Source organism: Myotis myotis, unplaced genomic scaffold, assembly GCF_014108235.1.
Source record: "Myotis myotis isolate mMyoMyo1 unplaced genomic scaffold, mMyoMyo1.p scaffold_m19_p_3, whole genome shotgun sequence".
Classification (NCBI taxonomy): domain Eukaryota; kingdom Metazoa; phylum Chordata; class Mammalia; order Chiroptera; family Vespertilionidae; genus Myotis; species Myotis myotis.
This window is the reverse complement of record NW_023416335.1, coordinates 38,294,977-38,317,568: the sequence shown is the minus strand read 5'-3', so window position 1 is coordinate 38,317,568 and position 22,592 is coordinate 38,294,977. Positions and strand designations below refer to the sequence as shown.

At 43.0% G+C, this 22,592-nt stretch overlaps 1 protein-coding gene across 27 annotated transcripts in view; it reads right to left on the bottom strand.

The window, feature by feature from the left end:
* DOCK9 (dedicator of cytokinesis 9) overlaps positions 1-22,592 on the bottom strand; it is a 262,250-nt gene that overhangs the window by 39,531 nt on the left and 200,127 nt on the right. For 17 of the 27 annotated variants that reach the window (XM_036301868.1, XM_036301880.1, XM_036301865.1 and 14 more), the window contains exons 33-38: positions 20,778-20,898; positions 14,110-14,243; positions 11,970-12,084; positions 8,255-8,321; positions 6,584-6,631; positions 3,667-3,803 (exon numbers count right to left, since the gene is read on the bottom strand). In XM_036301868.1, coding sequence (XP_036157761.1) covers positions 3,667-3,803; positions 6,584-6,631; positions 8,255-8,321; positions 11,970-12,084; positions 14,110-14,243; positions 20,778-20,898 — 622 coding nt within the window. Of the gene's footprint in view, positions 1-3,068; positions 3,113-3,666; positions 3,804-6,583; positions 6,632-8,254; positions 8,322-11,969; positions 12,085-14,109; positions 14,244-20,777; positions 20,899-22,592 lie in introns of all 27 variants that reach the window. The other 10 variants (XM_036301874.1, XM_036301883.1, XM_036301871.1 and 7 more) reach the window with 2 other exon arrangements.

Here is a 22,592-nt window from a genome sequence, read left to right as displayed (position 1 = left end):
CATATTACTTCAATACTCTGTGTAAGAAAGAAATTTAATGATCATGTATTCATTTCCCTATTCTCAATTCATAAATATCAAAGAATTTTGGGGTAAGATGAGTTCCCATATGATCAGGTGCTCACCCTGTCTCTGTTTTCACACCTGCCCACACTGGCTAATGGGCATTTCAGGTAGAAAATGCTTTCCCATGTTGACCTGAAATCTAAACTCTGCAACTAAATCCAGCGATCTTAAACTCTTACGCTGAATTACAGGAAATACAGGTTTTCTTCAAGCATTCCTACCGCTTGGCTGCTCTTTCCCACCCCAGTGGGGAATATGAATTAGCATGCAAGTTAATTTAATATATTCCTCGAATACTGTGGAACATCAAAATAAATACAAAGTTTATTTTCTATTATTTCTGCAAATGTATCTCTTATTTGCAAACATGTTTCACGTCGTTTCTCCCTCATTACCTGGTTTATATAAAGTATTCTACATATAGCCATCACTCTCAACTTGTTACTTGGCACAAATCTCTTCTACTGACACACAATGAGTGCACTTTACAGTAAACCAGTCAATGTCTTAATGTTGTAAACATTTACCTTTCATGTACCTGGGCAATGACCCAAAAAACAAGCCTCTATCCTTTGAATGTTTTTAAAAGTTAAAAGTATTGTCCATCAGGGGATTTTCCATTTTCATTATATTCTCTTAGAATCTGAGAGTAAAGTTAAGTCCCGGCTAGAGTGACATGTGTAGTGCCTATGATGTCTTTTCTTATGTTCTAGTGATGGGTGATGGGAAGGTATAACTTGGCCCCATTGGATTAGTTTCTACAGTCCTCTGCTGCTCCCTGCTGGTCATGCTGAGGGCTGACAAAACCTTTCCTAGCAGGACAGAAGAGAAAATAATAAATACAAGTGTAGAGGGGACTCTTCCTGTTTTAATTCTTCTCTAAAATAAATTCATTTTATACTCTGGCATCCTAGAAAATATCTCACATATTATATATACTTCATATTGATTGGCCCAACAGAAAGTACTGTATTCACTGTTAAATAAGATTATTTTTTAAGAGACATATATGGCTATAAATTTCCCATAAAATGTCTAGGTATAGATGTAAACAATCATGTGTGTGCATATACATATACATGATCACACACATACACATGCATACATATGGTACATACTCCCTTCTCTTTGGTTTTTGGCCGACTTAATCATTTGAATCTCAAAAAGCTAAAAAGGGAAGGGCGAAAGCCACCCAAATACATATAACCAGGATTAGAGCTATAATGAAGACTGAGACCCAGGGGAAGATGCAAGGACTATGAGACATCCACTTGGGAATGAGCAGGAATTGTAGGAACACAGGCAAAAGGTAAAAGAATCGCTACACGCTGTGTATTGGGAAGGCAGAAGAAGAAACTGATTGAGGATTAATGTCACTGAAAACGGACTAAAGAAAGAACTCCAGGGTGAAGAAGAAGAAAGGCAAGAAGGCCAGGCTCTCTGTGGGCAGCAGGAGGACAGAACAGAGATCAACTGTGTTAACAATGTGTTTTTTGGCAGCAGAACCCAGCCAGCTGTCTCTGGGTTCAAGCCACCACCAGAAAGTCCATTCATAGTGGGAGGGGCTGCTGCACATCTTAGCGGATTAGTTATTCGCCTGTTGATCTCTTATTTTTGTTTGTTTTCTGCGTTTCCTAAATGATTATCTCTGGAGGTGGGGCCTTCGTCTGCTTATGATTCTTTTTAAGACATGTGTTAACGGTTAAATATTTATGTCAGCTGACAGGGAGGCAGTCCCTGTGTTATAAATGGTCGGGGCTAAGGCAGTGGAGCAGGTCCTGCAGCTTAGTGGAACTTTAATTTCTGTTTGTTAACTAGGAAATGAAAACCGAACATAACAAAACTCCGTGTTTTGTTCGTTCCAATCCCTTGTCTGCAGAGCTAGGGAAGCCCGAACAGGCACGATGTTGGACCGTCAAGGACGGCAGCTGTAGCCGTGTCACTAATGCACTCTCGACAGGTCAGAACGCAGAACTAGCGTTTGCAAGCTACCAATGCAGTATGTGGCAGACACAATCCCGACTTAAATTAAGCCTAGACTTTTATAAAGAGAGACAATGCCCATTACATTTAATGTGGTCAGGGGAGGAAGAATGGGAAGCTGCTGTATTTTGATTGCTCAGCTTTCTTACTTTCACCTACAGCTGTTCCTGGAACAATACGGGTTTGACCTGCATGGATCCACTTATAGGAAGATTTTTTTTTCCCCAATAAGCACTGTAAATGCATTTTCTCTTTCTTACGATTCTCTTAATAACATTATTTTCTCTAGATAACTTATTGTAAGAATACAGCATATGCTATATAAAATACGTGTTAATGAACTGTTTGTGTTACCGATAAGGCTCCCAGTCAACCCATTTAACTACTAATAGGCTATTAGTAGTTAATTTGGGCGGAATCAAAAGTTATATGAGGATTTTTGACGGTGAGGGTGATTGTGCTCCTGGCTCCCATGTTGTTCTAGGGTCAGCTGTATTATCAATGTGATGTGATGGGAATGTTGTCTTTACTCCTGGCCTACATTAAGAAAGAGGTATGGAAGTCACAGTGAATGGAGCTCCTATGATTAGAAATGATGAGGAGATATTAATAACCATGTATTAAAGACGTTACTTAAAATGAGCACAAACATGGTCCAGATAGAACAATAACTAGCTATGTCATGCTTGAAGAAAAGATGGAACAATTCAGAGAACACACCACTAACGGAAATGGTATTTATCATAAATGATCACGTTAGTTTTCAAAGTGCTGCATGGTTGATATCTTTTAGGTTTTCTGCTTTGAGAAACCCTTAAGAAGATGAAACACTTAAATTTTAGGAACAGCACATCCCCTCTGGTGACGGAAGAAAGTAAAAAATAGGGGCCCACATTTTGGCAGAGTCTCTACTGTGCAGTTAGAAAGCACCAAAGTTAGGAAGGCAAGATGAACAAAAGGTCTCGATTTGCAAGTGAAGCAGCCTTTGGAAAGCAGACTTCAACCTGATTAAATCTTACCATTGTCTACAGAAATTCCAAGCACACTTGATATCTTTCTCACACTGAAAACACAGAAAAAGTCACTTTGTTATTGGCTTTTCCACACCCTCACAAATTGATTCACCGGCTTTATGGTTTCACAGCAGTTAAACATACATTCTAAGCTGGAATGTCAGAATGTGGACGCTGATCAATTACATGCGTGGGATCAGGGCGAACAACATCTGTCCCAGATGTTCTCAGACATTGCGGGGGTTGGGGGCGAAGGGGGAGATCAATGATAAATTGGTGACAGGCAATGAATCCGAATATTAAATTAAAAATATCATAGAATGTTTGGCTATTGAACCTGCCAAATGTTGTTTTAAAAACACAACCAGAGAGGTTGGGGCCAAGGGGCTATCTCTTTTAGGTCTGGTGTCGTAGTTGACCGTGGTCCACATTGTGTCATTCTCCTCCGAGGAAGGGAACTGCGCCTTGAGCTCTTCATCCTACTTGCTCTGAGCTGGAAGAAAAGTCAGGTTGGTGATGTGGTGTGTGGTGTGGCCTGGGGCTCTCCCCTCTGAGCTGTCACATGAGATGGCTGGCTGTTACGATGGTATGTCATGGGACTTACTGTGGTTAAAAGTGAGAGAGTTATCCAGGCTGCCCAGCTGCTGCAATCTGGCATGCATCATTCCTGTTCTGTTATGGGAAACAGGCAATGTCTGAGACTTTCGATCATGAACTATGGGTCCCAACCCTTCCTGGTTCCTGCAACATGAGTGAAATGGGATAGAAGCAAAAGTTAGACTTGTTACACTGCAGAGAGACCGGGAGCGTTAGTGAGGCGAGGACACAGTGGAGAGCAGGCAGGCCACGCGAGAACCAAGCACAGAGAGCCTGTCTGTGAGCCAGAGACACAGAGGGCTCACAGCAAAGCACCAATGACAACGGAGACGCGAAAACCAAGCCAAAGCAGAGAACTTCTCAGTTTTAGAAAGTACTTTAGAGATGCTACTTAAAAAGAAAAAAATGGAGCCCAGCCAGTATGGCTCAGTGGTTGAGCATCGGCCCATGCAGCAAGAGGTCACAGGTTCGATTCCCAGTAGGCGTACAGGAGACAGTTGAGTGATGATGTTTCTCTCTCATTGATGTTTCTATCTTTTTCTCCCTCTCCCTTCCTGTCTCTCTAAAAAAATCAATTAAAAAAACACATTAAAAATATTTTTAAAAAAGAAAAAAATTGAGCACCAGTCCAACATGGTGCTAAAGTCAGCGTTCTGTCAACTGCCAAAACACCACAAATCTTTTTGAATTATATATGCTGTTAAAGAACAAAAAAAACTTTTTAAAATTAAAATAATGCATTGGAAGAAACAGAGAACAAACATGCAATGGGAAGGGTTATATGAAGCAGTTTTAACACCTTTATTCTTACCCAGGCAGGAAGGAGAAGAGCCACACACTTTGTTAAACTTGTCAGCAGTCAAGTAAAGAAAATAGAAAAGTGATCTGGGTTAGCAATCAAACAGCTAAATTCCTGTTGTGTACCACCACCAGAGCAGAAGAAAAATGAGACCAGTGCTGGAATGACGCCTGTCCCCATCCCTTAGCCAGCCGTCTCCCTCATTGTGTTATCGTGTGGAGTAGAACAGGGCATGCATGGGATCTCATCGGGCAGCATGCTGCTGGTTGATTTCAAGGTGACACAATGAGAAGGCGCAGTACTCATTAAACCAGACCACCGTGAACAGCAAACACTGATGACGTTTAAATCACCGCTCAGAATCGTTTTCCCATGCAGAGACCGTGGTGATTTTCTACAAAGCATGGTGTGTCTTTCCACAGAGCACGTGACAAAGCGCCACACCCCCCCCCACCCCCGCCCCCAGCCCTCCACTATCCCCTGCTCATCCATTTTTAAGGTGGTCAAAAGATGCATACTTTTATATGCAAGTATATACAAGGTACTTATGAAGTTGGAGGATTTTCTTTTAAAAAATCAAATGTGTAGTCACTGAAAAATAAGTTAACAGTTTCACAAAACCCAATTTTAAAATATTTTGTTGGGGCAGAAAAATGTCAGCTTCCCACATTCACCATGTTCAGCTCTGAGGCATTTTATTCTATTTTGCACATTTTCCTAATGTCATCTTGTGACGTAGGTCACAGTTAGTGCAGGAAGGGTGGGAAGCTTGCCTGGTTCAGTGCCTTTTTGTTACAAATACACTGCCCATCTCCACGGGACAAAGTCAAAGGGGATATACTGTATGTGGATACCTTGTGTATACTTGCATTTGGTACTCAAAATCTCAAATGTAAAAATTACTGTTATGATAAAAATAAAAGAATTAAGATTAGAGAACTTTAAGTGCCAACCTATTTCTATTAAAAATAGAAAATATTATAGGAGGAAAGCATAAAATATTCTCTCTAAATTTGGCCTTTTTAAAAGAAAACATGTACTTTTACTTAACATAAAACGTAATTCTGAAAATTTCTCAAATATCCCAAGAGAAGAACAACATTAACATAAAAAGCAAAATTTTCATGCAGACAGAAAACATATTAAAAATCTCTTTCCTATTTCATTACTACTAAACAAAATTATAAGTAAGAGAAAAATAACTCAATTACAACTAAATTTTAAAGATTTTCTTAAAACAAATGTTTACTGATAATTAAACTATTAAAAACAATAGCATTAGAAAAATATGATATTTAGACCAGGACCCCGTAAGTACATTATCACAGAACACACAGCATGGAATGAAACACAGACACACTGAATGGCTACAGGGCAGGGGTAAGAGCTTGGTAAGAACAAGATGTGCTCCGGGAAGTACCTCCCAAGAAGGAGCTGCCTGGGTCCCGTCAGCAATGGGTTTCTAGCTCTCCCCAAACTCAGGGCAGAACCAAGCGCTTATTGTGGGACAGGGCAGTGTGGGTTTATGATACTCCACACAGGGCTCTGGTTGGGTAAAAACGAAAGGCCCGGGGAGCTCACTCAGAAGCAGAGGAGAAAGGCTCAATTTTAGAGTTTGTGCGCAAGTCCAAACACATTTGAGATGGACCGAAAACATTCTCTCATTAAGGAAAAAGGAATGTGGTTAGATGAGAAATTAGTGTCTTTGAAGTTGGAAGACGGAATGGTTAAAAAAAAAAAATCTTTGAAAGTAAAACAGGGAAAGAGAAATAATTGGGGAAGGAGAAAAGAGCCAGAAGACACGCCAGGAGGAAGTGGGAGAGGAGAAAAAGAAGACAGAAGGAACAGGACGTGAGGGAGAACTTGGAAGCGAGGCTAGAAGTGTAGCAACAGGCCACAAAGGAGGATCTTTCCAAGAGATATGCATGAGAAAAACGAAACAGGAGGAATGTAGGCGAAAGATGCAAACAGATTTTATGGTAGCAGTCCAAAGACCTGCCAACTGCCTTCATGGCTGTTTATGAGAATCCCAACTGCCAATCACCACAGATGACAATTCCCACACATTCAGATCCAAGTAATACAGAAAATGACATAATACTTGAAACTGAAACCCCCACAGTACCTGGCTATATATCGCTTCCCCATGTACTGGAACTGGTGCAAGCAGACTCTGCAGACAGGATGAAAGATTATCAGGGAAACACGAAGATAAAATTATTTTCAATGCATTGGTTTATTTAAGCCCATCAACAATAACACATTCAATAAATTCTTACTAGCCCAGTGGTCGGCAAACTGCGGCTCGGCAAACCGTGGCTCAAGAGCCACATGCGGCTCTTTGGCCCTTTCAGTGTGGCTCTTCCACAAAATACCGGCTCTTCCACAAAACACCGACTTCTGCGCATGGGCCACGAAGTTTCAATAGCACTGAACGAGCGCGCCCGCACGTGGTATTTTGTGGAAGAGCCACACTGAAGGGGCCAAAGAGCCGCATGTGGCTTGAGAGCCGTGATTTGCTGACCACGATACTAGCCCCTTACTTCGGGTTGTCAGAAATTCTCTGGAAGGCCCCTCTAAACCAAGATAAAATTTCTAACCTGCAACAGAGGCCCCATATTATGCTGCTGCCAGAATTGTGGTGGGCGGTGAAAGCCACACAGAAGAAAGGCTTAAGACCCATAGGCCTGTCCATCCACTCAGGGCTCAGATGTTGACCCAGGCAGTGTGCCTTAGAAACCACCATGGAAACTATGCCTTACTGCACTGCTCTGAGTTGCTTATCCGTGCTCATTCAAGTCTATGTAAGGAGCTCTCTCTTTTGGCTTAAGTAAATAGACTGGCCCCTTACAGACATCATTTTTTGTTTTGTTTTAATATACCCACAATATTGATTTTTAAAAAAGCATATAATTAATAAGAAGCAGTTAAAATAATGTCCAGTAAGTTCTTCTGATGCTGAATTCCATCTCACCAAGTGACAACTCCCACCTTTAATCATCAGAGAGAATAGTCATGAGACTATGAACCAAACGCACAAAGCTCAGAGCACCATAGGGTTCCAACTGAGTTTGTGCAAATTCATTTGGCCGTGAATCAGGACCCCATTAACAAACATAAAACTACTTATAGTTATGATTTACCCAATGGTTATGAATAATGACAGTACTGAGGAATAATTTTTAACTGCAGAAACAGTAATGTGTTTGACCGTGGGTGTTGCCTGAGACCCTGCTGAGGTCTTATGGAGTTTACTCTATATGCAAATTTTTCAAAAATCCAAAAAATTCTGAATTTGGAAAATCATCTGGCCCCAGCAGTTCTGGATAATGGATTATGGATTCGTGTAATGATCTTAAAGAAACCAGAAACTTAAACTAAAGAGAAAAAATGAGATAACATATGTAATATGTAAGATTTTACTTATCTTACATTTAAAAATTATAGCAATTTTTCTATCTCAGTTTCTGCATCTATTGAGATAGGTTAGACTCAACTTAATGCAGCATCCACCCAACTCAGCTAATACATTTTCTATTATTTTATTAAAATGGCTTATACTCAAGAGTACTAGTAGTTACCTCTTATAACAACCTCATGTCTAATAATTTAAGGTTGGTCACTGACCACTGAGTCATAAGCTCATAAGAGCAGGTGCTGGGATCAGGTCCAGGAGAAATAGCTTAAGAGTATGGATATGAATATCTGCATTCCTGGTTCAACTACACAGTATTCTTCACACCTCCTTACTGGCCAGGGAAAATCAAGAGGCAATTAACAAAACAAAACTACTCACTCAGATATTGTAAAAAAGTCCATAAGTTCAGATGTTGAAGCCTTGTTCCAATACGTAAACAAAGCATCTAGAAAATAAACATTTATCAGGTCAGAATCATGATGCGCATTCTGTACATTTTGAGATGGGACGAGATCTCAGAGTATAGGCCTCCAAACCCTGCCCCCTTTTACAGCTAATCAGAGGACGAACCACAGTGACCCATCTGGATAACACATACAACGGGCTTATTCAATCTAAAGAAGCTATGTTTGAACCTTGAGGTTTAATTTCTTTGTACATCATCTAGTGCTATCCTATATAATAAAAGCCCAATATGATAAGTGTCTGGTTGTCTGGTTCAACCAATCAAAGCATAATATGCTAATGATACGCTAAGGCTGCTCAACCATTGCTGTGATGTGCACTGACCAACAGGGGGCAGACAGCTGACTGGTCGACCAGTTGCTATGATGTGCCACCAGGGGGCAGATGCTCCGACCAGTAGGTTAGCTTGCTGCTGGGGTCTGGCCAATGGGGACTGAGGGAGCCAGGCGGGACATGCCCTGGAGTCCTCCTACAGTCCCTCCCTGGCCCCAATCTTGCACTGGTGGGGTCCCTTGGCCTGGCCTGCGCCCTCTCGCAATCCGGGACCCCTTGGGGGATGTCAGAAAGCCAGTTTCGGCCCAACAGCGGAATGACCGGTCGCTATGACGTGCACTGACGGGGGGTGAGGGGGGGGGTGGGGAGGGGGCGGGGAGAGGGGGAAGAGGCAGGGGTCAGATGCTCAATGCAGGAGCTGCCCCCTGGTGGTCAGTGTGCTCCCACAGGGGGACTGCCACTCAGCCAGAAGCCAGGCTCACAGCTGCCGAGTGCAGCAATGATGGCAGGAGCCTTTCAGTCAGACATCCCCCGAGAGCTCCTGGACTGGGAGAGGCCACAGGTCAGGCTGAGGGACCCCCCCACCCCCACCCCCCAAGTGCATGAATTTTGTGCATCGGGCCTCCACACACACACATAGAAGCATGCATAGTATACTACACACACTGTTTTGCCCTTTGAGTTTTAATTCAATAATATGGCCTAGATCTATTTCAATGTTTTTCAAGCTGCATAATATTCCACTATAACTGATTTAGCCAGGCTCTTACTGATAGACACTTACTTGTTTCCCCCCTAATCTTATGCTATTATGAATTGTGCTTCAACGAACATCCTTTCGCATGGGTGTCTGCACACCTGTCCAACTACGTCTACAGGACAGATTCTTAGACGTGAACTAGCTCTGTCAAATGGTATGTGCATTTTCAGCTTCCACAGCTACTGCTAAATAGACCTCCGAACAAGCAGTGCCTGCTCCCCCACACAATGCCGCACTCCGCTCCTAATGGAGAACCCACACTTACTCTCCATTGAGACCACCTGTACACTGTAATTAAGGCAAATTCTACAAATTTATTCGCAGGAAGTATGTTCTGTGTATGACCCTTAACCATTTAGCACACTCCACAGACTGTTACCATTTGATAGTTAAATATTCGTACATTCTTATAGTACTTTACATTGAGGTGAAGAGATTTCTCTCTGAGACATTGACTTGGGAGCCTGAGGTTGAGTGAGAAGGTGGCTGTAGAGAATGCCAGTGGCGCAGGAAGATGCATGGCCTGTTCCTCTGCATTGCCAGGAACAGTGACATATGGGGAAGCCAGGGGATACAGATTGAGAATCTGTTATGTGCGGGCACTGTGCTAGGTGGTCTCATGATGTCACATACAGTATACCACCAAATTCTCACCACAATCAGAGGCAGAAAGTTCCAATTTACAGAGAAGCTAATGAAGGCTCAGGAAGTTAAGTTATTCTCCAATTTAGTACACCTGATTTTAAAAGCTGTATTTGGCCTATTGGGCCAGTGACAAGGGTGGGTCAGGGAGCTTCCATTTTTCAGGGGTTTTGAGTTTAGATTCCAGAGTGACAGACTCTGGTTATTTGAACCTGGTCATCCTGGTGTTGTGAGAACCCAGGGAGCCAACTGAGTGCTGGTGGGCCTCTCCAGGTCAACTTGCAGACATGTGTGGCCAGTCAGTGGCCAGGCTACTGGCTGAGAAGAGGGGGAAGAGCAAGCCAAGCTCCATGAAGAAGGGAGGAGGCACAAGAAGGTGCAGAGCGTGAGGGCCCAGCATGTGGAAGGTGCTCATTAAGTGTGGAATAAAGGAAAGAATAGACACAGAGTTACACAATCGATTTTTGTTGTCTGTCTGGTCAACTATGCTGAAGAGTATTTCTCCCCTACCCCACTCCATACACGAAAATCCATTCTCGGTAGTTAAGCTTTAAATGTGAAAATTTAAATAATAGAGCTTTTAAAGAAAATATAGGAGAATATCTTCATGATCCTAGAGATAGTTGAAGATTTCTGAAACATGACACACAAAAAACTCTAATTATAAAGGAAAGAAATGAATAACTTCAGGTAATTTAAAAAATACTATAAAACTCTTTTGAAGAGGTTGTTGTATCTTAAAATCTGTGCATGGCCTTCCAAAGGGCCGACTTTAAAGGATAACTTTCACTTGGATGAAAAATTTCTGGTATTTGTCTTTAAAAAGCAATTATGTTATAAACCATATTTATTATTTGAAACTTAAAATATTTTAAAAAATCATTCAACATAGGAAAAATAGGATCATAGCTGGCTAAAAGTCACTACCATAATCGAAAGTTTAGAACTTTTGACTTAATGAAAAGAATTTCAACTTTATAACCCAAATATCAGAATAAGTGCCCAGTGCTCTTGCATTTGGTCATCAAAGAAAATCTTGTTTGTTCTTTTTTTTAACTAGTTATTTAAAGGTAACAAACTGACGGAATAATGAAACAATCCAGTTCTGAAGCACTTTAAGGACAGGTATGCTATTCCTAACATCTGAGTTGTAAGATCAGGCTGTATTGCTGCTAAAATGGAAGCTTGATATAAAAGGCACACCCTGGCCGTTGTGGCTTAGTTGTTAGAGCATCAGCCCACAGACCTACGAGTCTCAGGGCTGATTCCTGGTCAAGGGCATGTGTCTGGATTTCGGGTTTGCCCCCTGCCTCTGAAGGGGCACGTGCGCGAGGCAACCAATCAATGTATCTCTCTCACATCAGTGTTTCTTTCTTTCTCTCTCTCTCTCTCTCTCTCTCTCTCTCTCTCTCTCTCTCTCTCTCTGTCTCCTCCCTTCCTCCTCTCTGCTCTCTCTGAAGGGCAATGGAAAAACTATCCTCAGGAGAGGATATTTCAATAACACGATTTGCTTCCGGTAAAGCCAGCAATGTCACACCCTCTAAATGGAAGAGATGCTGAGGTTCCCCAACACTGTATTTTCTAATTCAAGAAACAGACTAATCAAGTTGTGTAAGTTGCCAGTATGTTTGTTTAAACAATAACATTTAAAACAAAATCAAAAGGCTGCTTTGCTTCTCTGCAGCTGCCTCCTTTAGTTAAGATGGTAGGTCTGAGTTAACCATAAATGTATAAAATAGTCCCATTCACATTTTAGGACTCATTCTCTAGAATAAAACAATAAAAATACTTTTCCAAATTAAGACTTTTATTTCTACTCCACTTAGAAAATCAACATGTATTTCAAACAAGGAGGAAAATTGTTTTAAATCCTTTCAACCAATTATAATCTTTAAAAAATAACCCAAACACCGAAACAAGGAAAGTAAAGCAGATATCTCCATTTTTACCTACCATCAGACATGCTTTTCAAGATGTAGAGGAAACACATCAGCAGGCTCTTAATCTCAGACTGGTCCAGTTTGTCACAGCGAACCATGGCGTTCCCCAAAGTGCCACTCTGTTGGTGCTAAAGAAAGGAAATATGGGTGGGTTTTTCTCCTTCAACAGCAGGTAACACAAAATCAGCTTCACTTTTCTACCTTGGAAGAGAAAGGTTCTTAGAATTGAGCCCAATCATTCCGACTGGAAGGCAGAGATAATTTGTCAACACACATCAGGCGCCTTCCCCGAATACACACACATGCTGATCCACACAAGCTCTGGCTCGTCTCCTGCGCACACTCTTCTAAGGGACAAGCCAGAGGCGCCAGCCTTTCCCACTGGATGGCCATCGTGGAGCTACCAGCTTAGTTCTGAAATGCCAAGTAAAACCTCATGCAGAAAAGCAGGAAAGATGATTCAGACGACACTGCAGAACCAACCACATCCTCAGGAAAGTGTCCGTGGCTGAGACAGCAGAAGTCTATGGTGCTGCTGAGTGCCAGCCACAAAAGCCTGGGGCTGGGTTGCTGCCATTCAGTTACCTCATGGGGCACCCTTGGGGAAAACCAGGGGCAGGCGCCCGACAGGAAAAACTGGGGTCACCTCAGCACAGCACGGCCAAAGACCCTAAGCTGATGAGGTCACTCCATCATCAGCTTAGCTCAACACCGCAAATGCCAGAAAACTCAGGATGCAGGGCGAGGGCAGTTTTGCCACTAGACAGCAGGTTCACAAGTTCAAAGGGTTCACATTAAAAAAAAAAAAAGAAAGAAAGAACAAGAATCGCATCTCATGTTAAAAAACACAGAAGATTTAAAAATCCTCAAAGTTACATTTCTAACTGAAGTCAGGGAAATTTTTTTGCCAAATACCAAAGCAGAAAGATCAGTGAAAAACTATCTCTCATTCAAGGTATCAGTGGGCAATTAAAAAAAAATATGATAAATAGGTCTAATTCATAACATCCATGAATATTTGTAGACAAGGAAGAAATATGGGAGCTGTTAGTGGCAAAACCGGGGTGCAGATGCATCACCTGGCCCACCCACTTCCTCAGAGCCGCTGGGAGGACTCCGCGCTTCCTGCAGCGGGAGGGAAGGTGCCGCAGGCAAGGTTTCCTCTGGCAGAGGCGGGATGGTGAGAAGGGAGAAGTCCACAGTGACCCGGTGTTTCCTGGCTGACTGGCCACTCTCCTCCTCCTCCTCCTCCTCCTCCTGGCCAGCGCTGCGTAGGACGCAGGCGGAGTGCCTCCTGAGCAGCTTCTCCCTCTACACGCGAAGGCATGTCAGGGTCAAGGGAGAAGTTCGACAGGTCATGACACACCCCACACTGCGATGCACACACCTCTACACACAGCGGTTACAGACAGCCATGTCAATGCCAGCCACAGAAACGCGCGATGAGATGACAAAGCTGGTGCCGAGGAAGGATGTGTCCCATGTTTCTGAGAGCTAGGAACACATCCCTAAATGGTTCACATGTTTATTCAAGCTTATTACATGTGCTTGCCTATACCTTGAAATAAATTAGGACAACAGTGGCCAAGTGAGACCAACCTGTCACGGTCTCACGTTTAAATCCAAGCTTTATCTATTCCCACAAAGTCCCAAATAGTCAGCCTTAGTCATTTCAAGACAGAAGGTTTAATATGAGGAAGATCTGCTGGGCTGGGGTTGGGCAGTGTGAAAAAGTGATTTGAAATGAAGCCTTACCCTGGAATCACCCGTATGGTCAATTCATCTTTTCTGGAGCTGGCTTTGGAACCAATGCCCGTGTGTATGGACAGCTGTGTTATAAATGGTGTTCTCCGGCATACAGACCACAGGGGTTCTAAATGAGTGGCATTCTGATTTCCCTAGTTGTCCAACCTACCAGAACCACTTGCCAAACTGTAAACACTGCCCGAATCTGGTATTCTGGAAACAGGAAGCAGGGGGTTCCAGGGAATGGGCCCCATTCTTAATTACTACTCTGATGATCTACTCCAGATTAACTGAGGTTTCTGTGGTTTTGTTTTAAAGGTCACACAATGAACACTAGAACATGAAGTATGTTTACTTTGGGCTAAATCTATTTGTTATAAGAAACACATTATCTGAAAAGAAATTACCTTATCCAGGGAATTGCTCTTCTCAATATTCCTTTCTGGAAAGCTGTTCCCTGAATCGGTGCTAATGAGGGATCCTCTCGAATCAGCATTTTTCACACTGTTGATGTTTGGAGTCGAAGTTGTATACGGAGAAGCTAAATGAGAATTAAGCCAAGAACAAAGTTTAGGTGAGACAGAACAAAGTACAGATAAGCACTAAACAAAGAAAAATTACTTTTATGGCACTTATTTTTTTTCTGTTAGGCATTTGGCCCAAGAGTTGCATTCAATCACCTATCAAGTAGATAAAAACTAACTTTAATCAGAAACATTCAGCCATAGCTACCAATTCACTTATGAGAAACCACCTTTGATGACGAAGACTAAAGGAGCACATACTGTTTCAGAATGGGAGAGAATGAAGACTTTTAAAAATATTTAAGAGATAAAACCACCTACAACTATCAAATAAAAAAAAAATTAAATCATGCAACACACCCACCGTGTTCAAACTGTGTGCTGAGGTGCCCTAGAAAACTTAGAGGGGTGTCCTGGGATAGTTTACAACGATACCTGACATCTGTCGGAAACTGTAGTTTCAGCATTAGATCATGCTACATTCCTTTCGATGATGTCATATATTTGTGAAGCGGGGTATTTTTGGCGGCTGCTATGATAAAAAGCAAGTACCGGGCAAAAATCAATGTGGAACAAAACGAGGAGGGCTATGAGCAGCCTGATTCAAAACTGGAGAAGCTGGGCAGTGCCCAACAGACACACACATCCCATTAGTAAGAGTTGTGGTTATTAAAAATAATACAGATGGTTTTCTTTAAATTTATGGGTATTTTTTTTTCAAATGCCTACTAAGCTGTTAGCATATAAGTACTTAGGTTACTTGGTTCTAAGTACTTAATAAACAGTCCTTAGGTGTTTCTTTTGGCCTGAGGACTCCATGAAAAAATTACCGTGACAATATGAGTGATGTGAACTGAGGATTTGTGGGAAGCTCTGCAATAAACAGTGACAAGCAGACAGGAAATCTAACTTGGACATAAAATTCGTGACATCCGATAAAAACAGCATTTGAAGGCAGAAATCAGCACCCACCACGGTGCTGTGCAATTTTTCAATGTGACTGATTGACTTCCTGCTTAGATAAGATGTGTGTAAATCACATAATTAAAACTGACTCTGAGACTCGTACATCCTGTGCTGAACCAAAACGCACGCCTCCATCGGAAAGGCCTGGCTGGCTGTGCAGGGGCACGAGGAGCCTTTTGGCACCACTCTAGCAAGCTGTAAGCACGGCCTCCCATGCCCAAGCTGAGGATGCCTCTACCTGGTACCTCACATGGGCTGGCCATTTCAGGTTTCAGCATGCAAACTAGCTGCCATGGACTAAGACACTTCTAAATTAATCCCTCCCCCGACCTAACACTCGGGTTTATCCACCACCATCCCCGAAACCGAATCAGTGTATTAAAAACAAGAAAAGAAGAGCCAGAGGAATTAAAAGATGTAAGTGAAGGATGGAACATGTGAACCCCTGCCACAGGAGGCTCCCCAGAATAGAAACGATGTGACTGATTGTCACAAGGAGCAGGTGAAAACCCTATGAAAAAACTATGAGCCCTTTTCTAGAGTGAGAGAGAAAAGAAACACACATTATGGCCAAATTATTATTATAGTCCTCCTGATATACTTGGGCTTCATATATAATGTAGAACACAGAACTCAGGAGAAAGAGGTCCTCAGTAAAATTAGGTCCTAAATTCTCAGAGTTTTAAGCTCAATTCCAGAACTACCGTCCTAATCTGAGGAAAACAGATGGAAATGCAATAAATCTAAATCAACACGCTTAGTAGAATTATGTTCCTATATGTTATGTGTGTGTGTTTATACTTTCTATCCTGGCCCAGTGCATAACTTTTAAAAATCTTATACAACATGTAAGTAAAATAAAAAGAGGTATAGTCCACCTCTCTCCCTCTATACAGACATCCCAGGGCAATACACTGAGTAGGTGATAAAAGGAACCCTGAGCCTAAGAAGGTGTGCCTTTTAAAATCTCAGAGCAGGGGTCCTCAAACTTTTTAAACAGGGGGCCAGTTCACTGTCCCTCAGACTGTTGGAGGGCCGGACTATAGTTTAAAAAAAAAACTATGAACAAATTCCTATGCACACAGCGGCAGCAAAAACACCCAGCAGGCCGGAAAACTAAGATGGCGGCATAGGTAAACACCGGGAAATTGTCGCCTCACACAACAATTGAAAATTACCGCAAAGGACTGAGCAAACATCATCCAGAACAACAGGAAGGCTGGCTGAGTGTAAATTCTACAACTAGAAGGAAAGAAAAGCACGCTGAGAGCCAGAGGCGCTGCGGAGGTGAAGTGCAGAGGTACGGGGGCTCGTGCGCGCGAGGAAAGGGGGTGGCGCCTGAGGACGCGGCTGTCTTTTTGAATCACAAGCTCCCGACTGCTCTGAACTCCGGTTCCGGGAAGTCTCTGGGGACCCAGGACTCATACGGGGAGAGGCTGGTCTGTCCGGCAGCGGGCGAACTTGAGGGCGGCTTTCCCTCAGAGGTGCTTGCAGCCGTTACCAGGACACTGAGACGCGCGACTCCGGGCGGAGAATCGGCCATAGCTGCTTTCTCCGCCCTTTGATTCCCTGAGACCCCGCCCCACCCAGGCTGCGGCAGAGGCTTTTGCATGTGAATGTACCTAACTGCAGCCGAACCAGGCAGACCCGGAACTTCCAAGAGAAGGCCCAAGGCCCTGAAGCGGCTTGCATTGCTTCACAGCTGAGCCTCTTCGTGGCTCCTGCTGTGTGGCCTCAGGCAGAGGCTGAATTAGCACCTCCTTAGATCCAGGAGCCACTGTACCCAGTGGTCAGAGGGGGACCATCCAGACTGCAACTCCTCAGATCCATAAGGGACACACTCAGGGAGCAGACTCAGTGAGCACCAAAGCCCCACTGAAGCAAGTCTTGCCCCAGAAGGGTGTCTTCAGCACAGAAGTTCTCCCACTTTAGACACAGCTGATTCTCACAGCCAATTGTCCTGGAGATCAATTCCTCCCAGTGATTCTACAACAACCAAGGCACCAAGAGTGCACCAAGAGTGTCCACCCCAGGTAACTGGGGAGGCTGAGCTACTGGGCCCTACAGGACACCTGGTGCACAGGGCCACTCTATCAACACAGGGAAGCTGCCAAAATGCGGAGACAAAGAAACAGGTCACAAATGGCAGAAATGGAGGAAAGCAAACGATTGGATATAGAGTTCAAGGCCACGTTTATAAGGTTTTTCAAGAATTTTATGGAAACCGCCGATAAATTTAATGAATCCCTCAATAAGTATAGTGAGACCATGGAGGACATGAAAAAGGACCAACTAGAAATTAAGCATACACTGACTGAAATAAAGAATAATTTACAGAGATCCAGCAGCAGACAAGAGGATCCCAAGAATCAAGTCAAAGATTTGAAATACAAAGAAACAAAAAATACCCAACCGAAAAAGAAAAAAGAAAAGAGATTCCAAAAATATGAAGATAGTGTAAGGAACCTCTGGGACAACTTCAAGCGTACCAACATCAGAATTATAGGGGTACCAGAAGGAGAGAGAGGGCAAGATATTGAAAACCTTTTTGAAGAAATAATGACAGAAAACTTCCCCTACCTGGTGAAAGAAATGGACTTACAAGTCCAGGAAGCGCAGAGAACCCCAAACAAAAGGAATCCAAGGAGGACCACACCAAGACACATCATAATTAAAATGCCAAGAGCAAAAGATAAAGAGAGAATCTTAAAAGCAGCAAGAGAAAGACAGTCAGTTACCTACAAGGGAGTACCCATACGACTGTCAGCTGATTTCTCAACAGAAACCATGCAGGCCAGAAGAGACTGGCAAGAAATATTCAAAGTGATGAATAGCAAGAACCTGCAACCAAGATTACTTTATCCAGCAAAGCTATCATTCAGAATAGAAGGTCAGATAAAGAGCTTCACGGATAAGAAAAAGCTAAAGGAGTTCATCACCACCAAACCAGCATTATATGAAATGCTGAAAGGTATTCTTTAAGAAGAGGAAGAAGAAAAAGGAACTCTTACCATTTGCCACAGCATGGATGGAACTGGAGAGCGGATAAATACCACATGATCTCACTCATTTGTGGAATATAATGAACAACATAAGCTGATGAACAAGGACTGATCCAGAGACGGAGAGGCATTGATTGGACAGTCGGGACTTGGAGGGAAGGTAGGGGAGGGTGGGGGTAAGGGGGAAAGATCAACCAAAGGACTTATATGCAAGCATATAGGCCTAATCAATGGACATGGACAACGGGGGGGTGAGGGCATGAGCGGGGGGGGAGGGGGGGGTTAGAGGGTAACGTGGGGACAAGGACACATATGTAATATCTTAATCAATAAAAAATATATTAAAAAAAACAAAAAACCAAAAAAAAACACCCAGCAGGCCAGATAAATGTTTTTGGCGGGCCACATGTGGCCCGCGGGCCGTAGTTTGAGGACCCCTGTCTCAGAGTGTCTGTATCCAGCAATAAATCAGTTTTAGAATTTTCATGCAGCATATTTCAAAGACATCAACAAACACTGCTGAAGGAGCATTCTCAATATTCATGAAAACAGGATTTCTTCTAAATGGAAAAGTAAGGAGAAAGTCTGCTCTTAAAGGATAGGCACTAGATCTAAAGTTAACTGCAAACTCCTTGACGACTAAAAGAAGAGCTGCTAAAGCTACCAGAAAACAACTGGTAAACCCAGCTCATAGGTGGGGCTTCCCTGAAAGGCATTCCTTGGGAACAAGAATTTAAATCTTTAAAGATGAGGGATGGGGGGTGGGGGATAGATAAAGCCTGGATTTAAATAAGTCTGTTGTGGTGAATTCCTATGAAAAGTGGATTCAGGTCTTGAAATGCAAGAAAAAGTGAAAAGACACTAAATCAGTAACTTCACCATGAGCACAGAGTACTGAAGGCCATTTATGCCATTTGAGTCATGCTGAAGACACCCAATGGTTCATCTTTACATGCTCAGTGCATCCCAAACCTAACAAGGTGCATGGGGAACTGGAGAATAAAGACAGGGTCAAAACAACACCTCATTCTAATCTGACCATTCCCACAGTTCCATGTAAGTGAAAGATGGAACAAGAATCCTACAGAGTACTGGTCAGGGAATTAAAATTTCAACCCACTCCTAGGCCCTAGGAAACTGAGAGTATATCACAAAGCATTAATAATGCTAAAGAACTGTGCTTATTATAACAGCAGTCAAATGTTCACACTATGCCTACCACGCCAAGCACTGCGCACATCGTATTAGCTCTTTATCCCTCACCGTGACTCTGTTTTGGAGATGTGGACACTGGGTAAAGAGACGAGAGATACTGCTTGTGGTAATTAGTAAACGGTGGAGTCTGGATCCAACACCACATCTGTCTAACTTAAAGCCACTTCTGTGAACCACCACAGACAAGACCCTCTGAAGAGAGCCCCTTCTCCAGCCTGGAGCAGCGGCTGGTGTGTGCGCAGAGCAAGGCACAGACAGAGCGGAGGTCCCAGGAGAATGGCTGACGGGAACACTGTGTGCAGGCTCTGCTCTGTGTGCATGAACTAACGCATTTACTCTCTGATGCCAAATGAGGTTAAGTATAACTATGAAAAACATACATGAACATAAGTAAGAATAAGGATTGGTACTGGTATTGTAGGATAAATTCCAGCATTAATATGAGGTTTCCAGTTCTGTATTCTGTGCAGTTTCATCACCTACATGAAATAGCATGTTAACAAGAACAACACAAAATGAAAGGACATAAACTCAGAATGAACAACAGTCCTGCAGATCACTCAGCTAAAAGGACTGCCCTTCATCCTGCCCTGAGAGTTAGTCCCGTTATTGGGTGGTCTAGGCACTCGCCATGGCAAGATGTTTCATTTATTCCCAGTGTGGTATGAGAGAAAGGGATAAAGACAGACCAGGAATGTGTCTGTGACAATTCTGTGAAGACGTACACTTTTTGTATCATTTTCTGTATGAAGGAGCTGGCACGGGGGCTCAATTGTTCAGAATATTAACAAGCACATTTCTCAGGCATTTTCTTTTGGAGAAACGACTCCATTTGGATCTTGATTTATGCCATCTGTTTTCCTCCTCATGGGGGCTGCTGTTACATTATTTCAGATAGAAATATATTCCAGGAAAAGAAGATTTAGAAAACCACTCTCAGGATCGTTCTCTAGCCATAAACCACTCGCCCCTGCGGGAATTATCCTGTCACATTTCATCTAAATTGCTAACACTACAAATAAATCCTACCACTCCTCTCGCACGCACCTGCAGAGATTTTCCTTTTCTAAAAGCATAAACACTCCAATTTACAGATTTAAAATGATAAATTAACTTAGGCATTAGCAAAAAGCCAACAGTACGAATATGTGATCAAGTGCACCAAATTCAGAATTCACGAGACGCTGGGATCTCTTTTTCAGTGCGGAGGTGGGGGGGTTCAATCATTAACTATTCAAACCAGGAAAAACAATATCCAAAGCAGAAACACAGACTTCAGAGTTCTAATCTGAAAGCTCACTAACGACTGGATTAAAGGCACCTTCGGAATTAAACCAGAGTGAAGCCCAGGAGAGCGCCGAGCATTACCGATGCCAGAGATGGCGCCAAAGAGATCTTTGTGCAGGGTGTTGTCCAAGGTGTTTCCAGACTTCTGTGGTGTCACCAACGGGTTCACAGTGGGCAAGGTGAGCGTCTCCTCTTTCGCAGTCTGCCAAAGGGGAGAAAGAGAAGAAATCATCAAAGACGATTTAAAAAGAGTCACCAGCTGATCTTGAAAGTGTGAGGGCAGGTGTTAGAACGAGACGGCACAGCCTGACAAGTGACATGTGCCCGAGTGGGAGGAGCAGCCACACGGGACCCCAGAGAGAGAGGGAGGTGGCGGGTGGATCACGGAAAGAGCAGGGAGAAGGGAGCACAGACTATTTAATGGGGGGCGAGGGGCAGAGAAGTCTTGGCTCATAGAGTCATTTCTCTCCCCAGGAGGTCTGGCACCCTGCCCGATCCAGAGCGCTGATGTCCAACAGTGCTTTACATTATTTGGTATGTTCTTTCCTTCAGAAAAAGCCTCATGTGCTCTTTCCGAAGGGAACACCGGCTCTTCTCTCATGTCGGAAACTCTCCCACACGAGCAACAGGGACTCACAGGAGCACCAGCGAGACGCCTCTGCCAGCTCGGAGCTGCATGTGCACCCTCGGTCAGGGGAGAATCTGCGTTAATGCTGAAGTGAGGTCTCCAAGGGATTTTACTTGCTGCAAGCCAAGGAGAGACCTGTGTTCTTTTTTCTCAGGACTGAAGCATTACAGAAAGGGTAGCATTATACCCTGAATTACTTATTCTGATTAGTGAAGGTTTAGAGAATACACCTGTGAAATACAATTTGTATAGATAGGGTGAGATTAGCGTGGTGCAGTTTATGTAAGGACAGTGAAAGTTTAAGCCCTTTAGAACTATAAAAAACATTCTATAAGTATGGCTCTTCTCAGGGCACCATTATTTAGCTGTATTTGGAGGTGAAGAGTAAAAAAGTGCAACAATGTATCACTATTTGGGGAAAAGGGACAGAAAGATCAAAAGAAACTCCCCAAGTGTACACTGGATGACGAAGTGGCAAGATGAACATCTGAGCTGGTTGAGGAGTCCAGAATGAAGAGGAAAAGGAAATTGCTGAACTCTGCCCAAATGAATGGCAGTTGGCTTCCAATTATAAAGCTTTGAGATAATTTCTGGGATCACCCTTCAGTCAACTTAATTTCCAATCTACAGATTTAAAATGATAAGTTAACTTAAGCCCTTTTAAATGAATGGACGAAGATAATATAAATTAAGGTGGTCAGTTCTTGGCGGTGGGGCCTGGACTCTCTGACATCGGCTTGACTTACTGATTTTACAGACAGAGACTTTAGCCCAGCCGTGGGCAAACTACAGCCCGCGGGCCGGATCCGGCCCGTTTGAAATGAATAAAACGAAAAAAAAAAAAAAGACCGTACCCTTTTATGTACTGATGTTTACTTTGAATTTATATTAGTTCACACAAACACTCCATCCATGCTTTTGTTCCGGCCCTCCGGTCCAGTTTAAGAACCCATTGTGGCCCTTGAGTCAAAAAGTTTGCCCACCCCTGGGTTAGAACTATGCCTCTTTTTCTAACCTCCCTCCTCTGTAAAGATTTGTTGACAACACAAAGAAGATCTTAATGTTTTTACAAGATATCAGGGCACTAAGAAAGCATGATTTTTATAATGATTTTTAACAAGACAGGTTTACTGACCCCCATCTTAGCCAGAAATGCAATTTACTAAGTACTGTGTATCATTATTGTTTTAGTGGCAAAAAGAGAGAACAGGTATGTACTGGGTTGAATTGGGGAACTCCCAAGTTCATATCCATCCAGAACCTCAGAA